The sequence below is a fragment of the Gobius niger genome, assembly GCF_951799975.1.
Source record: "Gobius niger genome assembly, chromosome: 5".
NCBI classification, from domain to species: Eukaryota; Metazoa; Chordata; class Actinopteri; order Gobiiformes; family Gobiidae; genus Gobius; species Gobius niger.
Genome location: NC_136856.1, coordinates 34706163 through 34727571, shown reverse-complemented (window position 1 = coordinate 34727571; position 21409 = coordinate 34706163). Strand labels below are relative to the sequence as shown.

Below are 21409 nucleotides of genomic sequence, written 5' to 3'. Positions count from 1 at the left end.
CCCGCCGCCACCTGAAACTCCATCCACACTGCCCGCTGCTGCCCCCATCCCCAGTCCATCGTGGTCACCACCTGCGAGTCGGACTCGGAGCTCGCTGGCCTCTGCTACCTCCAGCGCCTCCCGTGACCAGCCGCGCCGCCGTGGCACCCCACGCCTGCGGACCCGAGGAGGGCGAAAATTGTAGGCTAATAAAGAAATTCTTCACTGATTTGCCTACGTGTGGTGATGAGTAGCCTAGCCCACCGATTGGAATTGAGTCTGGTATAATTTATAGCCTATTGAGGCAAAAAAAAAAAAATACTGCAAAACTATGCCTATGCCTAAATACGAAATCATTTCTGGTTCCTAGTGAAATGTTTCCAAACTCAATACCGTGCTATGCCCCTACATTTTATTTGTGTGTGTGGTTAAATGTGTTTAATGCCATGAGCTTATGTAAAAGCGTTTTTGTTGTTTTAAATCATCCAAGGACACAGTGCAGTGGAAAAATGTAACAATTAATGGGAGGCGGTTGCGGTTTCCAACCGTTTAGCCACAGGGATACGCGATCCAATGATGAGGCTTGGTAGGTTTTTATTAGCAATAATCCACAAAATAAAAACAGAGGACCAAACATGAATGAATGAACGGGTGTAAGCCTTTACGCATACACTTCTGCACGTGCACACGCCCACACCGCATGTGCCGCCTCAGCATCACAAACACTTGAGCGCACAGTGCACCATATTTCCAACAGTTGTCTCTTCTGGTTAATGCATAATATAGCAAATGTACAAAATGATTTTTGTCATACTTGTATAGGCCATGTGTAACAAATTTGACCATAAACATTCGACATTTTGTTATAGAAGCATCTGAAAAGGAGATCATCATCTGGACAAAGTAAAACAGGCTTATTTCGTTTGAAATAATTTATTGAAAAATAAAGTCCATAACTTATAAACGAAATAAAATAAATACAGATCAATAAGCTGAAGTGCCAAGTGAGAGCCAAGCGAGAAATAAAATGTCCATGGAGAACATTCTCCTGGATCTCAAGCTCTGAAAACAAAACAAAATAATTGTTAAATGATAAATTGATTAATACAAGAACAATTCAATATTACAGAACATACCTGGCTAGCGGCGGCCGAATTCCTGGACCAACTCCTCCCTCCTCGCCCGTGCTGCCTGTGGTGCATTTGGGTCAATGGGCATCAGCACATGCAGTTCTGCATCATGTCGCACATAGTCCTGCACTCTCTCCTCGTTTATGTCGGGCAGACACCCATGGCGAATGGCCATGTTATGCAGAACACAACACGCCACAAAGAATGCTGCGACTTTTTGAGGACTATATAGCAATGTCCCACCAGACTTATCCAAACACCTGAAGCGCATTTTTAGCAACCCAAATGTTCTCTCGATCACACTACGCGTACGCGAGTGTTTTCGATTATAGGCCAACTCACTCCGAGTTCCCGGCGTGATGAATGTTGTCATCAGCCAGGTCCTCAGAGCATAACCGTTGTCCCCCAGTAGCCACCCTTCCAGAGGGGGATCCCCCTGGAAGAGCTCTGGAATGGTTGAGTTGGCCAGGATGAAGGAGTCATGGGTGGATCCGGGGTAATTCGCAAATACATGTGTTATGTTACACATTGCATCACAAATTACCTGGATGTTGATTGAATGAGTTCCTTTACGATTGATGTAGATCAGAGCGTTCTCTGACGGCGCACGTAGCTGTACATGCGTGCAATCAATCGCACCGAGGACCCCAGGGAACCCAAACTTAGCCCCGAATTCACCCTTCACCCGCTCTTGGTGGTCAGGAGATACGGGGAACTTGATGTATTCGTGGGCATGTCGGACTAAGGCTGACGTTACTGCATGTATTGCTGAACTTATGGCAGATTGTGCAATGCCACCCATTGATCCCAAAGCATGCTGGAACGACCCAGTTGCATAAAAATGCAGCGCTGCGGTGATTTTGACAGCAACGGGGAGGGCATAGGGATTTACGGAGCTGGTCTCCAGCTCTTCTGAGAGCAGATGGCACAAGTCGGCCACCGCTGCCCTGCTCATTCTCAATTTTTTTTTTGCTTCGTTCTCTGTATAGTTTAAAAACGTGATTCGCGGCCGGTGAACGCGTTCACGCCTCTGCCTTCGCAGCGCCAATACATACTCCATTTTTCTGTGAGAAATATTAACAAGAATACGTCATAATTATGTGCATACTTAAGGAGAATAAGGGCGTTCAACTTACACTTTCTGTGAATTGACTTCCGCGCTTTGGTTTGGTGGGCCTTGCCTATTTGTAGCCACACGCAAGTGTCTCATTGGCTCGCTGTTGGCTCTAAATTTGTAGTCATTAGCCTTTTAATATTGATCAAGACAAGGAAAATTTATTTGTAGAGCACAACTCAAGGGAATTATTATTAAAGCTGGGTGGCTCCTGGGGATTAGTATTATCATTATTATTATTATTATTATTATTATTGAGCTAGTCCTTATATGGTTCGTTGGGCTTACAGGCCACGCCTCAGTCCACCTCCGTTTTTTAGAGTGACGCCCTCTAGCTATTGGGAGCAAACCTTGGCGCATGCATGGTGTGCGTGCAGGTTCGGAGCCTCGCCTTGATCTGCGACATCCTTGCGCCAGTCACAAGATCGGGCCCAGAGTCTTTGTCCACGATTTGTATATCATAATTATGTGATCATGGCACTACAATTTGAACAAGCCCATTGGATTCCTAGACACCCAAAACATGGGGTTAGACACCAAAATGACTTGTCTAGGATGAATAATAAAGGAGTAATGGGCATTTTAAGGATCACGCCACCCTCTTGGACGCCATCTTGAAAATTAGACCTTTCCAGTGGTCAGATTTTGGTAGACTTTTAGTATGTTAATAAGCACACCTGATACTACAGAAAACCCTTGAAAAACATTTTGGAGCAATTTTTTTGGGGGTCAAACCATATATGCAGCCGGCTAATATCCTTCCTCTCTTCCGCTCTTGTAGTCAGATGTATGATTGACAACACAGGAGTAAAACCAGCCATTTTGTCTGTCAAAAGAGAGAGGACCGTTCTCCTTCCAAACCCAGCCTCCATCAGAGCCAGATGGAGAAGTGTGATCGGTCACTCCGGAGACATGTGTCCACTGCTCCACTGCAGCCAACGCATTGCACCCTCTAATGTAGGACGTGGATGCAGCTGCTCGGCCATGAAAACCCATTCCCTGAAGCTCTCTTCACACTGTTCTCGAGCAAACCTGAAGGCCACATGAAGATGGAGGTCTGTAGAAATTGACTTTGCAGGAAGTCAGTATGCAGCATCTCATCCACTATATTTTAATCTCACAGACAGTTGACTTTGGAATATTTAGTTTCTGTTGCACTGGTGGTTTCTTTGTAGAACAGTCTGCAGCAAAAGTCATAAAAATACGTTGGAACTACTGGCAATTCCAACTATTCGGGCGGCACGGTTGTACAGCGGTTAGGGCTTGTGCTTGACAGCTAGAAGGTCCCGCGTTCGAATCTCACCTGGACAGGGCCTTTCTGTGTGTCTGCGTAGGTTTCCTCTAGGTACTCCAGTTTCCCCTACCACTAAAAACATGTACAATAGGTGAAACCTTCAGCCAGGTGTTTCTGACCACCAGCCTGGCTGCACATCATGGAGATGGGTCGCTGAGTGCCGGCCCACGCTGGCTGCTCACTGCTCCTACAGGTCGCCCCCGTGGTATTGAGGATGAATTTTGATAAAGTAACCCTTAACCCTCATTCTGGTGGCCATCTTGTCACCCCCTAACCCAGTGCAATGTAACCAAATGCGATCGCTACTTATTTCCTCCATATTGTTTTGATCTATTTTCAATATTTGATCATTGTGACTGACCTTGTTTCATATCTGGCAATCTGTCTTTTCATTTTTACAGGACGCATTGACTTTAGCATTTGTTCATGGATTTTCCTCTGTTAAACACTTCAAATCATTCACTTCTATTTGTGTCAAATATAACATGTGTTTCCTTCTTTAAAGGTCCTATATCATGCAAAATCGACTTTTTGGAGCTTTTAGCCATGTTGTTACGCTATTTCCTTATCAAAAACACCCCCAGAGTGGTTTGTGGCTTCATTCACGCAGCTCTCAGTAATCCTCCTGAATCCTGCTCTCTGAGCAGCTGCTCCGCCCTCTCCTGGTGAACGACTGAGTGTTCAGTTGTGTCGTAACAACGGAACGGAAGTGCTCGACGTCTGTAATGTAATGTCTTAATTCTATGCTTACGGCCTGATTTTAATTTGTAAAACAGCGTTTTCATTATTTCTGTTGTAAGAGAGAAACAAAGTGAAAAAAAAAAAAGTGAAGAGGAAAAGAAAAAAAAAAGGATGTGTCCGAGGTGCTTCCAGGTCAGCTGTGGCCAAAACAAACACATCCCCTGAGCGTCTGAACAGATCAGTCATGTTTGCGCTGCAGCTGAAGATGGAGCTCGTTGCAACTTATTCTGGACACACCTGTTCTTTATTCTTGAGATAATGTCACGGACGGAGAAAAAGAAGCGCGTTTGGCTACGAGGACTTTATTCAACCTTTTTCAAGAAGAGGCCACTCGTCATCAGAAGTTGTTTTTTTCTCTGGGATTCAGCGACTTGCACCAAAATATTGTTTTTCTGTGACTGTCACTGATGGATGTTTGGTGAACCTTCACCAGAATCAAAGTGGATTAACTTTTATAACCAACACGAGTCCCATAATGTAAACAGCGACGGACCAGAGCGGTGAGTCAGTCCAAACGCGGGTTAGCTTGTGTGTTAGCATATTAGTATGTGTGTTAGCCATTTATGAAGCTGTGTTGCAGATGTCAACTCCGTATAACTGCATCGTGAAGTAACTTCACTTATTGTTGTTTATTTATATTACGGTAAAGTTGTATGAGCGGAGAGAGGGGGCGGAGTTAACTGAATCGAAGCGTTGTGTCTTCCGGGTTTGAAAAATACCTCCAGAAAACACATATTTATCACAAAAATGAGTGCTCCATAATGGTAGAGGTACAATATATCATATAAATGCCTATACTTAACTTTGGAATGGCTAAAATAGCATGATATAGATCCTTTAATATATCCCGTATTTATTGAACATGGGACAGTGATACTGTGAATGTTAACCACTGAACCCTGGGGATAAATGTAGAAAATGCTAATACGGCTAAACAAGAGTAAAAGAAATGACCTGATCCTGACGGAGATACGAGACTCAGAAGTAATAAACCAATCACAAACAATGAGCGTATCTCACATTCTGCCGATGGATCAATGACAATGTTAGTCATTCGGAGCTGAAAAACGAGAAAACAAAACATGCAAATGATATGTTTACCCCATAAAACTGGACATTCAACAAGACATTGCGTAGTTTAAGAGGCGCTAATGAATAAATGGATAATGGATGGGCCAGGACTCCCCTGAAAAAGAGATTCTTAATCTCAGTGGGACCATCCTGGTTAAATAAAGGTCAATAAATCAATCAATAAAAATGCACTTTATGTTGTGAGACAACAATGTAAGGAAGAAAGAAAGTGTGCTCTCTGACCCAATCCACCCGCACCCGAAGTCTATCGCATATTTGAGGCACCAGACAAGAGTAGAGCATTAAAAGAATAATTCAAGGGACATTTAGAATATTTAAAAATGTACGGTTAATTTGCAATTAATCGTGAATTTATCACAATGAAGTATTTTAATCGATTGAAACACTAATTATAGTAACACGAACCCTCCACATGTGAAAATGGCCTGAATCTGGTAATAAATCTCGCATAAGAATAGTCTCGTGTCTCATTTCAATATGGTCCCCCCGTGTTGGCAGGTTTGAAAATCAAAACCGTCCCAAAAGAAAGTGCAATATTGCGTCTAAAAAGTATCAAACAGTTATCTGCCGTGGCGTCTCGTCAGCTTCAGTGCCACTGCGTCGGAGGATGCTCCTCGGGTGACACAGGCCCGTCCCCTTCATTTGTAATTCAAAACGCGAATCTTTATTTAGAAATGTCCCTCACTCCCATAATCAGCATGCAAACGGCCCCGCCCCTGACTTGGCATCCCGGGGCTGGATGAGACAGAGGAGCACTGATGTGAGGTGAAAAGCACTCACTGCTGCCTGACTGCTCCGCTCGCTGCGGAAAGAAACCAGTGCAAGGAGTTACTGGGTACTTCTGTAATAGCAGACGTGTACTCATGTATTCTTCACCCATACTTTTATTTCACGACTCAACAAATGACACAAAATATCTGCCCATACCAAACTGATACACTGGCCTGAATTAATGTTAAGTATTTGACAGTGTGTTAAAGGGGGGGTATTATGCAAAATCGACTTTTTCAAGCTTTACATCATGTTATTATGTCATTCCCTCATTAAAAACATGCCTGAAGTGTTGCCTTGGAACATTCACGTATTTTTGAGTAATCTGTAAAAACTCTGATGGCAGCCATTTTAGGGATAGGTTTGCCTGAGTCCTCCTAGGAACGCCCCCACCTCCTGGAGACACCTCCGAGCTTTCGTCACCAGCCGAGTAACCAACCACTGCTCCTCAGCAGAACCCCCCCCCCCCCCCCACTGATGCCACAGACAGCATGTGGAGGGGGCGTGTCTGAAAGGGTCAGAGGTTCTTAAAGAGACAGAGGCCTATTTCAAGACATTCACTACAGCCATTTTGAGAGAGCAATTTTATACAAGGCAGTTATTCTAATTTACTGCATTTACAGACCAACAGAAGTTTGCGTCATCATTGTAGTGTGATATAGACTGGTGCTATGTGATTGAAAAAAGCATAATACCCCCTCTTTAAGCTCCTTAATGGTGTGTATTTTACACATTTCTGTCAACATATTTCTGTCAACAGTGCCAGAGCAGATTTGGATTTTTAGAGTAACTGAAATATCCCCCCTCCCTTTCCTTAAATCAGGCCCACAGCAGAACCAGGTGGAGAATGATTGTGCCTCCAACTGCTGTCAGTGTGGCTACTGTCTTGTGCTTGGTGGCCTAGTGGATAGTGGAGACAGCACAGATTTTGTAGCCCAAAGGTCCCCGGGTTCAAACTCCTGTCAGCGAAGTCTTATTTTCTTCAGTAATTAATTGTAACAGTAAAGTGAAATAAAATACAAACAGCACAAACTGTGCTTCAACCTATAAAAAGATGTGCGGGTGAAGAAAGGTGAGCTATGATTTAAACCAGGGGTCCTCGTGGGCCAAATCCCGCCCGCGAAATGATCGGCCCTGACTTGACCTGAGTAGGTCAAAAAAAAAAAGGAACTCTCTTGCCCATTCTTGTCCGGAGTTATGATTTGTTTGAACTAAATAACCAGTAACACAGGCTTGTGAAGCGCAATACAAGTGTGAGCAGTTATTACTTTGGTCACATTACACAATCTATAATAGAAAACGCAATCTCAATGGCCGCCGCCTGGGCGCCGCCATGTTTATTTCCCATACCGACTTTGAAGCTAAGCAGGGACGGGCCTGGTTAGGACTGGGATGGGAGACCTTTTGGGAACACCAGGAAGCCTGGCGACAGTAGTGAGTGTGTGCGTGGTTGGTGCTGGGGGCTGATCCGCCGTCACAACAACGCGAGTGCACGAGATCTGACTGCCGTGCGTGTGCGCGCATCCAAACAGGGCGATGTGTGTGTGTGTGTGTGTGTGTGTGTGTGTGTGTGTGTGTGCGCGTGCACGCGCGTTTGGGTGTGTGTGTGTGCGTGTGTGCGTTCGTGCGTGAATGTGTGCGCGCGTGCATCCAAACAGGGCGGTGTGTGCGCCTGCTTGCGCGCGTGCGTGCGCGTGTATGTGTGCGCGCGCGCATCCAAACAAGGCGATGTGTGCGTGCGTGCGCGCGTGTGTGTGTGCGTGCGCGTGTATGTGTGCGCGCGCGCATCCAAACAGGGCGATGTGTGCCATCGTCACTCACCCTAAACTGCAGCTGAAGACGCTCCACACAGGTACAGTTACCTCCTCCAACACACATCTGCGTGACTTTGTTTAAGTCTCTCCTGCAGTGACCGAGGCTTTGGTTCATTATGGATCCAGTGCTGCGTAATGTCAGAGACGCAGACAAATGCATATAAGATCCAATCCTGGCCGCATTCCGTCTCCAAAGCTTTGTCTCCGAAAAAAAGTACACGCTAAACATTGCCCAAAAGCCTCTAATCAAACGCGCTGCTCCGACTGATTTATCCTCCGTGTGAGTAAAAGCAAAAATGAAACTACCACTTAACGAGCGCATGGCCTGCACTGCGTAGTTTTTTTCTTTTTTTTTACGTTGCTGCTGTACCATTTGTTTTCTATTTTGCTTTCACGTATTGTGAGCCCAAAGGTACATTTTATTCTAAAGCAGCTTTGAAAGCATTGCCAATTTTATTGTAAGGTTATAAATACTGTCTAACAACGATCATTAGGCTATTTCAGTTCTAAACCTACTTATTATTTTTTTTATTGTACACTACCGTGATGCACCAAACCTCGGGTCCTGCACCGTGAACCAAACCGTTAGAGCTGAACCCCTAATATTTATCCATAATTATTCCACTGTCTCTTGAATTCTATTCCCCGAGTTTAGCGAACATATTGTCGTTGTAGTTAATAAGAAAGGAGTACGGGTGCATCAAACACTCCAATTGCTGTTTGTTTGAAATTGTTTTTTGCCTTTATTCTTTTACTCATTTGTAGTGGCCATAGTTTTTGGAATGGGTTGGGAACCACTGGTCTACAGCTGGACTGTGTGACGGGTTGGACATTTCTTTGTAATCACTCATAATCTCAGAATATCAAATGTGGAGACTAGCGAGGCCCGGTCAAAGGCCGGGTCTCAGCTAGTGATGTTTTATTTGAAAATAAAAAGAGTGAAGACTTAAAGGAATAGTTCACAGTTTTCCATACTGAGATATGTTCTTACCTGAGCTTAGACGAGTTGATGCGTACTTGTCTGATCTTTGTGCGTGTCCTCAATCACGCTAAAAAAACAAAAATGTTGTTAGCATTTGGCCTCTCCCAATGTATTCCTGTAGCTCCAAACGGGGTGAAGTTAGAAGTTACCACGCTCTTCCACAGGCACAAAGACCAGACAGGTACGAATCAACTGGTCTAAGCTCAGGTAAGAACATATCTCAGTGTGGAAAAACTGTGAACTATTCCTTTATTTACTATTTTTGCAAGCCACTACAGCTAAACAAATATGTGTCTGGAATCAAGTGTTGATCTTGTGGATATAGTCGTGGGGACGACTGTGCCAGGCTTATAATCTCCACTTCACAATGAGGCACTGGTGGTGGTAGAAGATGAGGTTTGAGGTGGTCAGTGGATGACGAGCCTCAACGAGTGGAGTAGTGATGAGGCCAGGAGGAGGAGGGGTGGAGGAGGGTCGCAGCACGCTGGGAAGCATGACACAGTGAACGAAGGGCTCCAGAGGTGATGAAGTGATGAATGGTGTGCTGCAGGTAGGTCGTCCAGGTTGAAATTACGATTCATTTCAAAATACAACAAAAAATCAAACCTGTCCTCACTCACCCCAATCTGGAGTAAGTTATCAGTGCCCCAAGTCTTCTAATCTCGAGCCTTGATCACTGTCACTCTGAAGCTGTAAATCAGTCTCTCGCCTGGTTCACACACAGCAGTGTGGCTTCTCACTGGTTTCCTCTGACAACATCACATGACTCCGGCGTAAGCCTCCAGTGTATTTTAGAATTTATTTTAAGATAAGGTTGTTTCTCAATTCCTAGAGTGCAGTACTTATGAACTCCTGGGTATATACAATATCCATATTGGCAATAATGACATCTATAGCCCATGTCAAGTAAAAAAAACGAATATGCGTATAATGGAATGTTACGCTTACAGATGAGCTACATTAACATGATCTTTTAAGTAGGCTACAGAAAAATCACTACAATAACAAAGCCTATCTATCTAAAGCTATCTTTTATCTGTTATTATAACATCATATCACAACTCCAAACAGATTGCATTTGTCTGTACAGTAAGACTAATTGATAAATAACATGTATTGTCTTTCCACCGGAGCCAAGTGCTACTTATGCACAATTGAATTATTCAGTCCTGGCCCTTCAGGCGGATTTTAATAATGAGGAAACAAAAGTGTCCCTGCGGCTCTCAAGGAAGAGCCTCAACAAAGTCTTCCAACTGCTGAAGTCCTCCAAAAGCCACGGATGGAGCCTTGAGGTCAAGGTGCTGGTCACCATTGGTTGGCATGTGGTGCGTCCTACCGGCAGACAGGGCAAACCTTTGCCATCCCCACATCCACAGCCACCAGGGTTGTTCGCACCACCCTGGACAAAATGATGGCCAATCTCCACACAGTCATCCACTTCCCCAGGGGTAAAGATTGTGCTGCTGGGGTTATCGATGGGTCATGGCCATGTGCGCATCGTGCCTCCGGCAGAGCCACTACGAGCTTCATACATCAATAGGAAGCTTTCCCCCCCCCCATCATCCTTCAGGGCATCTGTGATGAACACGGGGCTTTCCTTGATGTAAAGCCCCGTAAAGCATCATCTGTACATGATGCCCTCGTCCTATGGAGATCCCCTATGTACAAGGAGTCCCTGTACCCTTCTAGGTCATGGGGGCAGCTGTTGGAGCTGCCCAAATCCCATTGCACCTGCCCCTTATAGCGCCTCCTGCAGGTGGTGAGTCCACGGAAGGACAGCCTCACTATTCAAACCGGGCCTGTTGGTTTCTCATTTGGGGCTTCTGAACCGCTCTTTGTCTAACCTGATAAGCCACACCCACTTCTGTTCTGCGCGAAAGAAGGTGGGTCTGGCCATACACGGTAAACAAGTTGCTGATCGGCGGCTAAGACTGAACCAATGACGACGATCACAGAGAAATGACAAGGTTACGTCACTCGCTGCACCACTATGTTGCTAGTTCAATTAGCATTAACATAATCATGGATGAAGTAGTCGAGGATTTTGCCTCCGCGTTCTCTGTGTGAGTTTATATTCAGTTCATATTTTGTGAATTGGACTACAGTTGTCGTCACGTCTGCTAATCGCTAATTGGTTTATTTCACTGACAATCTGTGTGCGTTTGACCTGCCCGTTCAAACTGCTCCAATTGCTCCGTGACCAGACTAATTCCCTGCGTGGAATGGACAGGGAAGAGTATGGCAGAGCCAGGCAACTCTTTGTCTGACCCGTCACCAAGGACCGGAAACGTGAAGAAGCTTTCACTTATATTTTCCTCTCACTGTTTGCAGAGAAAAAAGGTTTCCAAGGCATGTCTGGCATTTTTAATGCTAAATACACCAAATTCAAAGCGTTCCAACCCTTAGGTGTTTGTCAAGACAATGTACCACAGCTGCGCCTGATTCAGGTTTAAATACTCGGTCAGGTCATGTGATTATTGTCACATGACAAATAGTATTTTCATATAAATATGTAATATCAATAGATCAGACAAATCATTCAGAATATTTACAAATATACACGTGAAAGAGAGTAGTGCATATGCAGTATTTAGGAGGCAAGGCATGCAGTAATAAACTATTATGTAGAGAAATACACAATCATTTATATATTTCTCTACATAAGTGATTCTTTATTTATAAACTTTTCAAACAGTAACAGCTGCTCTTTCGGTCTTTCCTCCCAGGCCAAAGCATCCCTTGTGGCAGCGTCGTCTTTTTCTGCCTGCTCTTTCATGAAATTGAGCAGGGATTCAGAAGCTGACCGTTTGTTCCCTCTCTGTGAGGGGCCAGGCTCTGAATCAGAGGTAGAGGCAGCAGCTGGGACAGTATCTGGGGCTGTGGATGAGGCCACAATTATTCCACCCGCAGTTGCAGAGGTATTGGGCAGGTTGATGGAATGCTGCCCCGGCAGACAACATCCATGTCCCCATAAGTATGCCCATGTGGCTGCCGTGAGTGTCCCAGGCTTCACCCCTGCGCCTGTGGGTTGGTCACGCAGCATCGAAACAATGCCCAGTATGGCTAATTATAAATGAGCTGTGACGTCCAGTGAAGAACTGATAATCAAACCTTATATTTGTTTAGCAGATTGTTCTATTTCTTTTATGCCTGTGTGGCTGTTACTTCCAGGCCTGAAGTGCACACAAACTTCCTGATGAATAATACAATAAGGCATTATAGTTTAAATTGTTGCCTACCTCGCCACTCAATACATTTTTGCGTTTCCTCAGTTGTCCCTTTATAGAAGTTTATAAACATTGGCGTCATGTCATTAATGTATAGGCATTTAATCGAGAAGCCAACTTTCAATTGGAACCGAACTTGGGCGCACAAGTCCGCAGATTGAGAAATGGCCAAAGTTTGTCTGGCCTTGCGCCATGTTGCATCTCAGAACTTTAAGCCAACTGTCTTCAAGACACTATCGAAAGGTTTACTTACTACAACATTAACTGCAGCCTTTGCCGTTTGCTAATTACAACCGCTCAGATTTCAAATCGATGACCATTCTCGGTGCTTTACAGGACGGGCTACATCATCTGTGCCTGTCCAAGTACAGCAGAAGACCCACACTGCTGCCTTCTCGGCTTCATCACTCTCGCAGAAATCCAATCTCCCAACACCATGGACTGACAATGAGCTGATGTCTGCGTACAAATATCCTCCTGTAAGCCGCCTCATCTGTTTCCAATATTCAGCTCTGAAACTATTTTGCACTAATGTGTTTCCGTTGGTGCTGTGGGCTCCAGTGGCTAACTCGATCCAAAGTTACAGGGTAAAAGCCAAGTTTCGGGCCCTTGTTCTCGAAGTTGATCAGCTGCAGGGTTGGAGTTATGTCTCCCAGCAGCATTTGGATTGCTCACTTTGGGATGGACAGAAGTGCCTTTACTTCAGACTTTTCATCACGTGCAGTGCAAAAAGGTTTTTGGTCAATTCCTATTGGATTTCAGCCAAAGACTTTTTTGCCCCACTGTACTGTTGTTTAAAGTGCACATGGAGTTTAAAAACAGGCTTCTATTTATACTTTACGTTGTGGTGGCGCCGTCATTTAGCTTTCACACACAAACACAGTAGTAGTACTTTCTGTGTTCCACATTGTTTTACTGGATACTTTTGTACATCTGTGTTTTGTGAGGTACAGTCGAAGTAAACAAACAGCTAGCTTATGAGCTAAAGACATTTGAGTCCTACAAATGTCTTCTTCTGAAACACTCAAGAGCGCCCAACAGCAAACAAAATACGGACAAGCACAGAGGTTGTCGCGGCGGGAAGCGGAACTAACTCTCAGCCTGCGTCGTGCGCCCGGACGGGTTTTAGCGAAGCACTTCCGCCTTGGAGGGGAAAACAAACTACCGCGGGCGAGAAGGACGTCTGTGAGCTGAGATCGGGGGGAAAGTTGGACAAAGCGGGGACTCAAATCAAGTACTGGGGGACTACCGGTAAGAGGCGACGTTTGTGCGCACGATTCTCAAAGGTGCCTCGGGGATGTGGCGCCGGGGTGTGGGTCTCATCTCACGAGGGAGATATAAACGCCAGAGACCTTTATTGATACGTTTAAAGAATAGAGATCCAATGCACTTTATTAAGCACTTTAAATAATTGGAGATGGAAATGGTTGTATAGATTTATTTTGTATAAGATTTGCTAAACCCATCCTGGAACCGCTACCTTAACGTGGTGGAGGGGTTTGAGCACCCGAATGATCCTGGGAGCTCTGTTGTCGGGGGCTTCGTGCCCCTGGTAGGGTCCCCCATGGCAAACTGGTCCTAGGTGACGGGTCAGACAAAGAGCGGTTCAGAAGCCCCTTATGAGAGACCAACAGGCCCGGTTAGAACCATGAGGCCGTCCTTCTGTGGACCCACCACCTGCAGGAGGAGCCATAAGGGGCTGGTGCAATGTGATTTGGGCAGCTCAGACCGCTGCCCCCACGACCCGGCAACGGACAAGTGGAAGAAAATGGATGGATGGAAGATTTGCTAAAGTTAGTAGTACTGACCAAGGTAAACATTTTAGCTGTGTTGTTGTTAATTGTACTTACCTGTTCTTGGTTTTTCTGTGCACTGTTTGAAGGTTTTCACCTGATGAAAATAAGGAAATAAAAGGAAGAGGAAATTTCCAAAAGATACTTGAGTGGAGTCGTTTATACCCAGTAGTGAGTCCCTTCCCAAGCAAGTCAGGGGGATTGTCAAAAAATTGATTGACTTGACAGAGGTATCCGGGCAAGACTCGTAGAAGCTATTGTTCTGACTAATGTTTGTTCACTGGAGAATGAGACAGTAAATATTCATCTGCTAAGCTCTTCCCAGACGATGGAGAAGGACTGTTGTGGGGCGGAGGGAGCTGCGGAGGAGGAAAAGGAGGAGGAGCTGACCAGTGCAGGACACCACGCTCTGAGACGGGGACATACCACCCTTTCAGATGATCAGAGGAACACTGAAGGCATTACTCCGGTTTCTCCGACCGTACTTACTTAAAACGCTTTTGTCGTGATGGTTTTCCGTCGTACGATTCAGTCTGTCGGAATGTTGGAGAAAATAAAAATGAGCAGAGACTCATCACTTCCTCGTCTCTGTCATTATCCTTCACATTGGTGACCCCGCGGTTAGGGTTATAAATATAAGTAATGTCGACACACATTACATTGGCAAAAGCAGTATTTAGAGGGATGTATGAATGAAATCGGCTTCCAAAGCTAATTTCTCAAGTTAATCGATTATCTTTGTGGTAATGGGGGAAGCAGTAATACATGTGGCCTTGTGATTATGGTAAATACCACTTGTCGAGTAGAAAATTGCACATGAACGCCATCTCTTCTCGTACTTTCCACTGGAGTTCCTGAGATGACACAACTGAGAGTAGCGACATGCCTTTAAAAAAAAAAAAAAGCCTGATTTATGCCTTTTATCTAAGGCAGGGGTGCCCAAAGTGGAGAAACAATTCTGTTGGCCCGCCAGAGAATGATCTACTTTTGCGCTGCTTATGGTTAATACTAACTCTCTTCCATTCATTCTCAATGGTAAATATGGATGCAGTACACTTTTTGGCCACCAGCTTCAAATTGGGGGCGCTGTTTCACTCCTTTAGCAAAGTTAAGGAAACACTGTTGTGGTGTCTTGGTATTTATCAATTACAAAGCGTTGTAGCATCAACTTTCACAGTTTTCCAACTTTTATTGCAAAGGCTGTTGACATCAACAACAGCATATGTTAAAAATGGACTTATAAAAGAATTGATGCTGAACTGACATTTCAAAATAATCTAATGTGGCATTTTCTTTGAGTTAACGAATGAGGTAAAGTTACTGTAGGTGCTGTAGATACAGGTGTTTTTTTCCAACTAAATTGCTATAATTGTTGGTTTTGTTCTACTAAAATTAGGCTTTTGCCATAGTTACCATTTGTTTTAATATAGCATGTTATTTGCATAGATAGAATCAAATGCAAATGAAGGCTATTGAAAAATAAAAAGTAAATAAAATAAAGTAGCTTTGTAATTTGCAGTTATATGTCTTTTTCGTGCTTGACATCGCCGTGTTTGGCCCGCGACTCACAGGCACTTTTTCATTTTGGCCCTCGGAGACAAAAAGTTTGGGCACCCCTGATCTAAGGCCTACACTGTTTCATAAGCTACGCAAATTTAATGCCGTCTCCTTTCCCCCTTAGTGTCAGGTAAAAAAAAACAACGTAATATGATATGTTTCACCGATCAACGCAGACGATGTAGCAGTCGGTCTGCGGTTTGTAGGCGACTGAATTTACTGGCTTACAGTCCATTATTGTGTGTGATTTTTAGTGTTCCACTTTACTACAACCACAAAAGCACTTGAACACAATGCACTCGTTATTTCCAATTCTCAACTGGAAAGGATCATCATCATCAGGGCACACGAAGGCAGCATTACTCTGTTTTGAACTGGTCGACTGCTGAGCTGGCGTACTTTTTTACAAAACCAAAAGTTGACATATACGGGTCAAACATTTTGGACTTCCTTCCACAAGCTTCTCACAATAGTTGGAGGAGTTTTGGTCCATTCCTCCAAACAGAACTGGTGTAACTGAAACACCTTGTAGTCCACCTTGCGTACATTTTCAACTGGACTGAGATCTGGACTTTGTGATGACCACTTTAAAACATTGACTTTGTGTTCCCATAAAACACTTTGTAACCAGTATTGGCCACATGCTTTGGGTCATTGTCCATGTAAGACCCATCTGCGCCCAAGCTTTAACTCCCTGGCTGATGTCTTAGATGTTGCTCCAATATTTCCACATAGTGTTCTTTCTTCATGATGTCATCTATTTTGTGAAGTCCACCAGCCCCTCCCGCAGCAAAACAACCCCACAGCATGAAGCTTTTTCCTGTGATGATGGTCATTATGGCCAAAAACATTATTTTTGTTTTTCATCAGACCATGGGATATATCTCCAAAAATGAAGTCTTAATCCTTGTTTGCATTTGGCTTTTTGATGTTTCTTTTGGAGTCAGAGCTTCTTCCTGGCAGAGTTCCCTCTCAGCACATGTCGGAACAGGACTTGTTTCACTCTGGATAGTGACAAACTCGTACCAGGTTCAGCGTCTTCACCAGGTCTTTTGCATTTGTTCTTAGGTTCATATTTACATTTCTGACACAGCTCGTTCATCTCTGGGACACAGAACCCGCCTTCTTTCGGAACTGTTTGATGACTGGACATTTCCTAGCCTGGTGGGACCAGAATGATTCCCCTCTGTATTTTTTTAAGCAGGGGATCATTCTGGATCCCCCGCCGGCTGTATCCACAAAATCAAATCGATCCCGTGCGATCAGATTTTTCTATTTGCCGTGACGTGTTGTTAGCGAACGGGAGGCGGAAGTCCCTCAATAAGAATCTATGAACGACACATGAGAGAGAGAAAGTGTGTAAATACACATCGACAGTATGTGACTTTTGTGATTCATAATCCTGTGCAAATATTAAGGCAAAACCGCTAATAACACCGCATCAACGGCAGACGCCCGCCCTTCGCTGATTGGTTGATTCCGCTTCCTGTTTGCATATCTACCACTGTGGGAAATGGATCGGACGGAAGCTTGTAGTTTGTCTACAGATAAAAAATTTAAAAAAAGACCATGTTCTAAATAGTTTAGCTCGAAAGTTTACAGCGGGTACGTCATACGTCATCGGATACAATGATACGATTGACTATGTTTACGTGCACACACATGATAAAAATTCATAGCACCAAAAAATGGCTATGGACGATTGTAAACCACACCTCTCCTATGAAAAAATGAATTGGTGGTGATAGCCAGGCTACCTGAACCTTCAAGTGTCTTGAAATTACACCCAAGGATGGACCAGACTTGTACTTCCAAGGTCATGACATCGTCATCTGGGCTTTAACAAGCTGTTTAAAGTTATAGTAATCTTAGTGTGTGTAAACTTATGACTTTGTATTCACCTTATTCCGCCCCCCCCCACTTTTGCCACTTTTTGCGTTGTCTCGGCACTTCCGTTGTCCAGACACTTCCGGTCGAGCGCGAAGCCCGTTCATTTAAACGGAGAACGAGGGAAAATATTCTCTGCTCAAATCTGATGTTTAGTCGATTGATTTGTGTAAAATGTCCAATGTTCATTTGCCAACATGTCAACACTGCACCGTTTCTCAGCGCGGCCGAAAAACAGCTTTGTTTTTGTGTAGTGACTTCTCCAGCCCCATGTTAACAGATAGGAGAAAAGGGGCGGGCACAATTCATGGCAGCGCCCACGCGAACGTCCGGAATAAGGTGAATAAAGTTTAAAAAAAAATTCTAATTGATCAAAAAAAAAAAAGTGGTTTCATCTGGTTTCATGTCAGACACTGAGAAAAAAAATGCATGTGTCTTTTATATTCACCTTGTTCGCGAGAAGTCAAGATAAAATCAGTCACTACACGAAAACAAAGCCGTTTTCAGGCTGCGCTGAGAAACGGTGCAGAGTTGACATGTTGGTGCAAATGAACAATTGACTAAACCAGTGGTTCTCAACCTTTTGGAGCCGCGACCCCCATTATAACAGTTAAAGGGGTTCGTGACCCCCGCCCGGGTCACACCGTGAGAAATTGGAAGAAAAAAACAAATGGCTAAATTAAAATTCATCAAATTACGAACATATAATGGCACTCTGGTAAAATACTACACACATGTGACAATAAAAATATATATATTTTATCTACATGATCTGGCGACCCCCCCAAATTTGTCTCGCGACCCCCAGGTTGAGAACCACTGGACTAAACATCCGATTTGAGCGGAGAACTTTTCCCTTCGTTCTCCGCTTAATGAACGGGCTTCGTGCTCGACCGGAAGTGTCAGGACAGCGGAAGTGCCGAGACAAGGCAGAAAGAGTCAAAAGTGGGCGGGGCCGAATAAGGTGAATAGTGAATGTAAACATCTGGTGTATGCATCTAGATTTGTTTAAGCTTGCAGGGGTTTTCTAACTCACACACAATTTACGCTCTCTCATATTAGCTAATAACGAGTTAATACAGTGGTACACTTATTAATGAGGCGTGGCTTATCATCCCCACTGTGCTGTTAATGCACCGGTGCGGATCATTCAGTAGCCTTGGGCATTTATTTTTAGCCTGAAGACACAGATGTGTTAACAGAAATTTACTCAGAAATGCAACTTACCTGCAGGTCACCAATAACATACATAATAAATCAGCCTGCGGGCCGTGTCAGAGAGCCCTGATCAAGAGCAGCTCCAGTCACAGCAAAGAATCAGCCTCAGCACTGGCGGAGTGTTTGCGCTCAGACTCACTGTGACATATGCACGCCGCTGTCTGAAACATCGCACTCAGAGAAGTGTGTTTGTGTGTTCGAATGGGGGGGGGGCAGTGTGAGCTGGAGACCTCCGGGTGTTTGTTATTCGACTCGCGCCTTCACTCTATAAAAGGGTGTCCACACAGAGCAGTGCATGCTGGGAGCCAGGTCCGGTTAGCACAAAGCCGGCTGACACGGGCCGCGGGGCTCACTCTGTGCGCGTCTGTGGAGGTCCAATCTGCTCGTGTCATTTTCAGAGTCACGTCTGGGCCTCCTCCGGATCGACTGTGCTCACACCAGGCGTATAGCTCCATGTCAGCAGCAGTCAACACACATCCACCGTCTGCCATACTGAGGAGCAGAACAACGCTGCACTTGGATCACTGTGGGGGAGCCCGGTAATAGTGCTTTAGATTAGTTAATCTCACAGTGTTCACACCAATTTGACCAAATGTATTCGAGCATGAATGAAAACTAGCTCCAGTTGATTTGAAGTAAAGTTTATTTCTAAAGCGCCTATCGCAGGTTTAAAAAGAATATCACAAAGTGCTGTGCAAGAGAATAAGTAAGAGGAAACAGCCTGAACAAAAATGTGAAAACCCATCGACCAAAAGCTGGAAGAAGAAAGGAAGGAAGGAGGGGGGAGGAGGGAGAAGGGAGGAGAGGGATGGAGGGAGGATGGAAGGGAAGAGAGGGAGGGAGGAAGAAAGGCAGGGAGAGAGGGTGGAATAAAGGGAGGGGGAGAAAGGGAGAGAAGGAGGGAGGATGGGAAGAGAGGGAGGAAGGAAGAAAGGAAGGAAGGAAGAGAGAGAGAGAGAGGGGGGGAGAAAGGAAGAGCAGGAGGGAGGAAGGGAGGGAGGGAGGAAAGAAGAAAGAAAGGATGGAAGGAAGGAGGAAACAAAGGAAGGAAAGAAGAAAGGAATAAAGAATACTGGCCCATTAGGCCTAGAAACAACAACAATCACCAGCCTGCTCTGATTTTTTATCTTTTTATGAACATAAACATAAACATAAAATAAACATTTTATTTGATTAACATTACGATGAGTGATTGGACACTTCAGTTACAGTTTTTCCTCTGTCCCTTTCGCACATTTCTCAAAACCAACATAAACTTGGTCTGATCTTCTCAGAAACAGGTTTGATCATCAGAAGCTAGTTTTGACTCCCAGGCCAAAGTGCGTCTGTGAGAACAGGCCTAATAACACTGAGCAGATATCAGAATGTGTGAGTGCAGTGAGAACTCTGTCCCCACCTCTGCACAAGTACATGTGCCTGTGTGTGTGAGAACAAAAGCCCAGCAGTCATTAGCTTCTTCATACATAGTTAATAACTTGTGTGAACATTAAGGGCAGGATGCCTCCCAACATTAAACTCACATTTCCAAACAAAGCCCTGCCCCACTCAGCCTTCATGCACATGTTCCCCGTCACCAGTCCCATCTCTGAACAGCTCTGTGTCTTAAAACCATTGTTTCTGAAGCCTCTGATGATAATGGACTTTGACACAACAAAATGCAACAAGAACAAAAGAACGGGCTTTATTCTGCCCGAAAACGGCAGAAAAAAGTAACTTACCTGAATGAAGTTAATTACCAGTCAGGTTACGTTTATGGCGAGGGAACAACACTGTAATACAGCAAAGAGAATAGAAAAGCCAATATATACCAGTACGTCCTGTACAGTGTTTCTCAGTTGATAAGGCACTAAATACCATTGGCTGCACATGTTTCTCAAAAACAGGACTATGTCAAAACCTTTAACACAATTCATGGTGAGAACACAGTAATAAAATAGTCCTGCTAAAGGCTTGATCCATTTTACAGTTATTTATTGGATCCAGTGGCGTGTCCAGACTGTTCTTTCTGGGGAGTTCCGGGATGGCACTTTCTTCAATGTGGCACAAGAAACGGGGGGTTGGGGGCTGTAAGTAATATAGAAATGCCTTTGTTATATATTTCATTGCTTAAAGGTCCAATATCATGCAAAATCGGCTTTTTGAGCTTTTAACCACCACCACAGTTCTCAGCAATCCTCCTGAATCCTGCTCTCTGAGCAGCTGCTCCGCCCTCTCCTGGAAAACCACTGAGTTGCTCCGTTGTGTCGTCAGAGCGGAACAGAAGTGCTCGACGTCTGTAATGTAACGTCTTAATTTCTTTGCTTACGGCCTGATTTTAATTAGTAAAACTGCTTTTTCAGAAAACAAACACACCCCCTGAGAATCTGAACAGGCGTCATGTTTGCTCCAAAAGCTGTGATGGAGCTCTTTCTAACCTACTCTGGACACCTGTTATTTTTTCTTACCTAACGATAACGTCACAGAGAAAAGCACGTTTGGCTACGAGAAGTACAAGACTTTATTCAACCTTCCTAAAGAAGCGGACACTCGCCAGAAGTTGGAATTTCTCTCCAGGATTCAGCGACTATCAGCCAAAATAGTGTTTTTCTGTGACTGTCTCTGATGGATGTTTGGTGAACCTTCACCAGAATCAAAGTGGATTCACTTTTATAACCGACGTGAGTCCCATAATGTAAACACCTGATGGACCAGAGCGGTGAGTCAATCCAAACCTGTGTTAGCTTGTGTGTTTTATGATTTATGTATTTACGAGGCTGTGTTGTAGATGTCAACTCCTTATAACTGCATCGTGAAGTAACTTCACTTTTTGC

General features: G+C 44.4%; 1 protein-coding gene across 1 annotated transcript; it reads right to left on the bottom strand.

Moving 5' to 3' along the window:
- Window positions 1-1119: 1119 nt before the first annotated feature.
- Window positions 1120-2064, bottom strand: LOC306963612 (putative nuclease HARBI1; the record flags this gene model as incomplete). The annotated part of the gene is made up of 1 exon (XM_079557188.1): window positions 1120-2064. One exon carries the CDS (start codon window positions 2062-2064, stop codon window positions 1120-1122), a length of 945 nt encoding a protein of 314 aa, XP_079413314.1.
- Between the last annotated feature and the right edge of the window lie 19345 nt (window positions 2065-21409).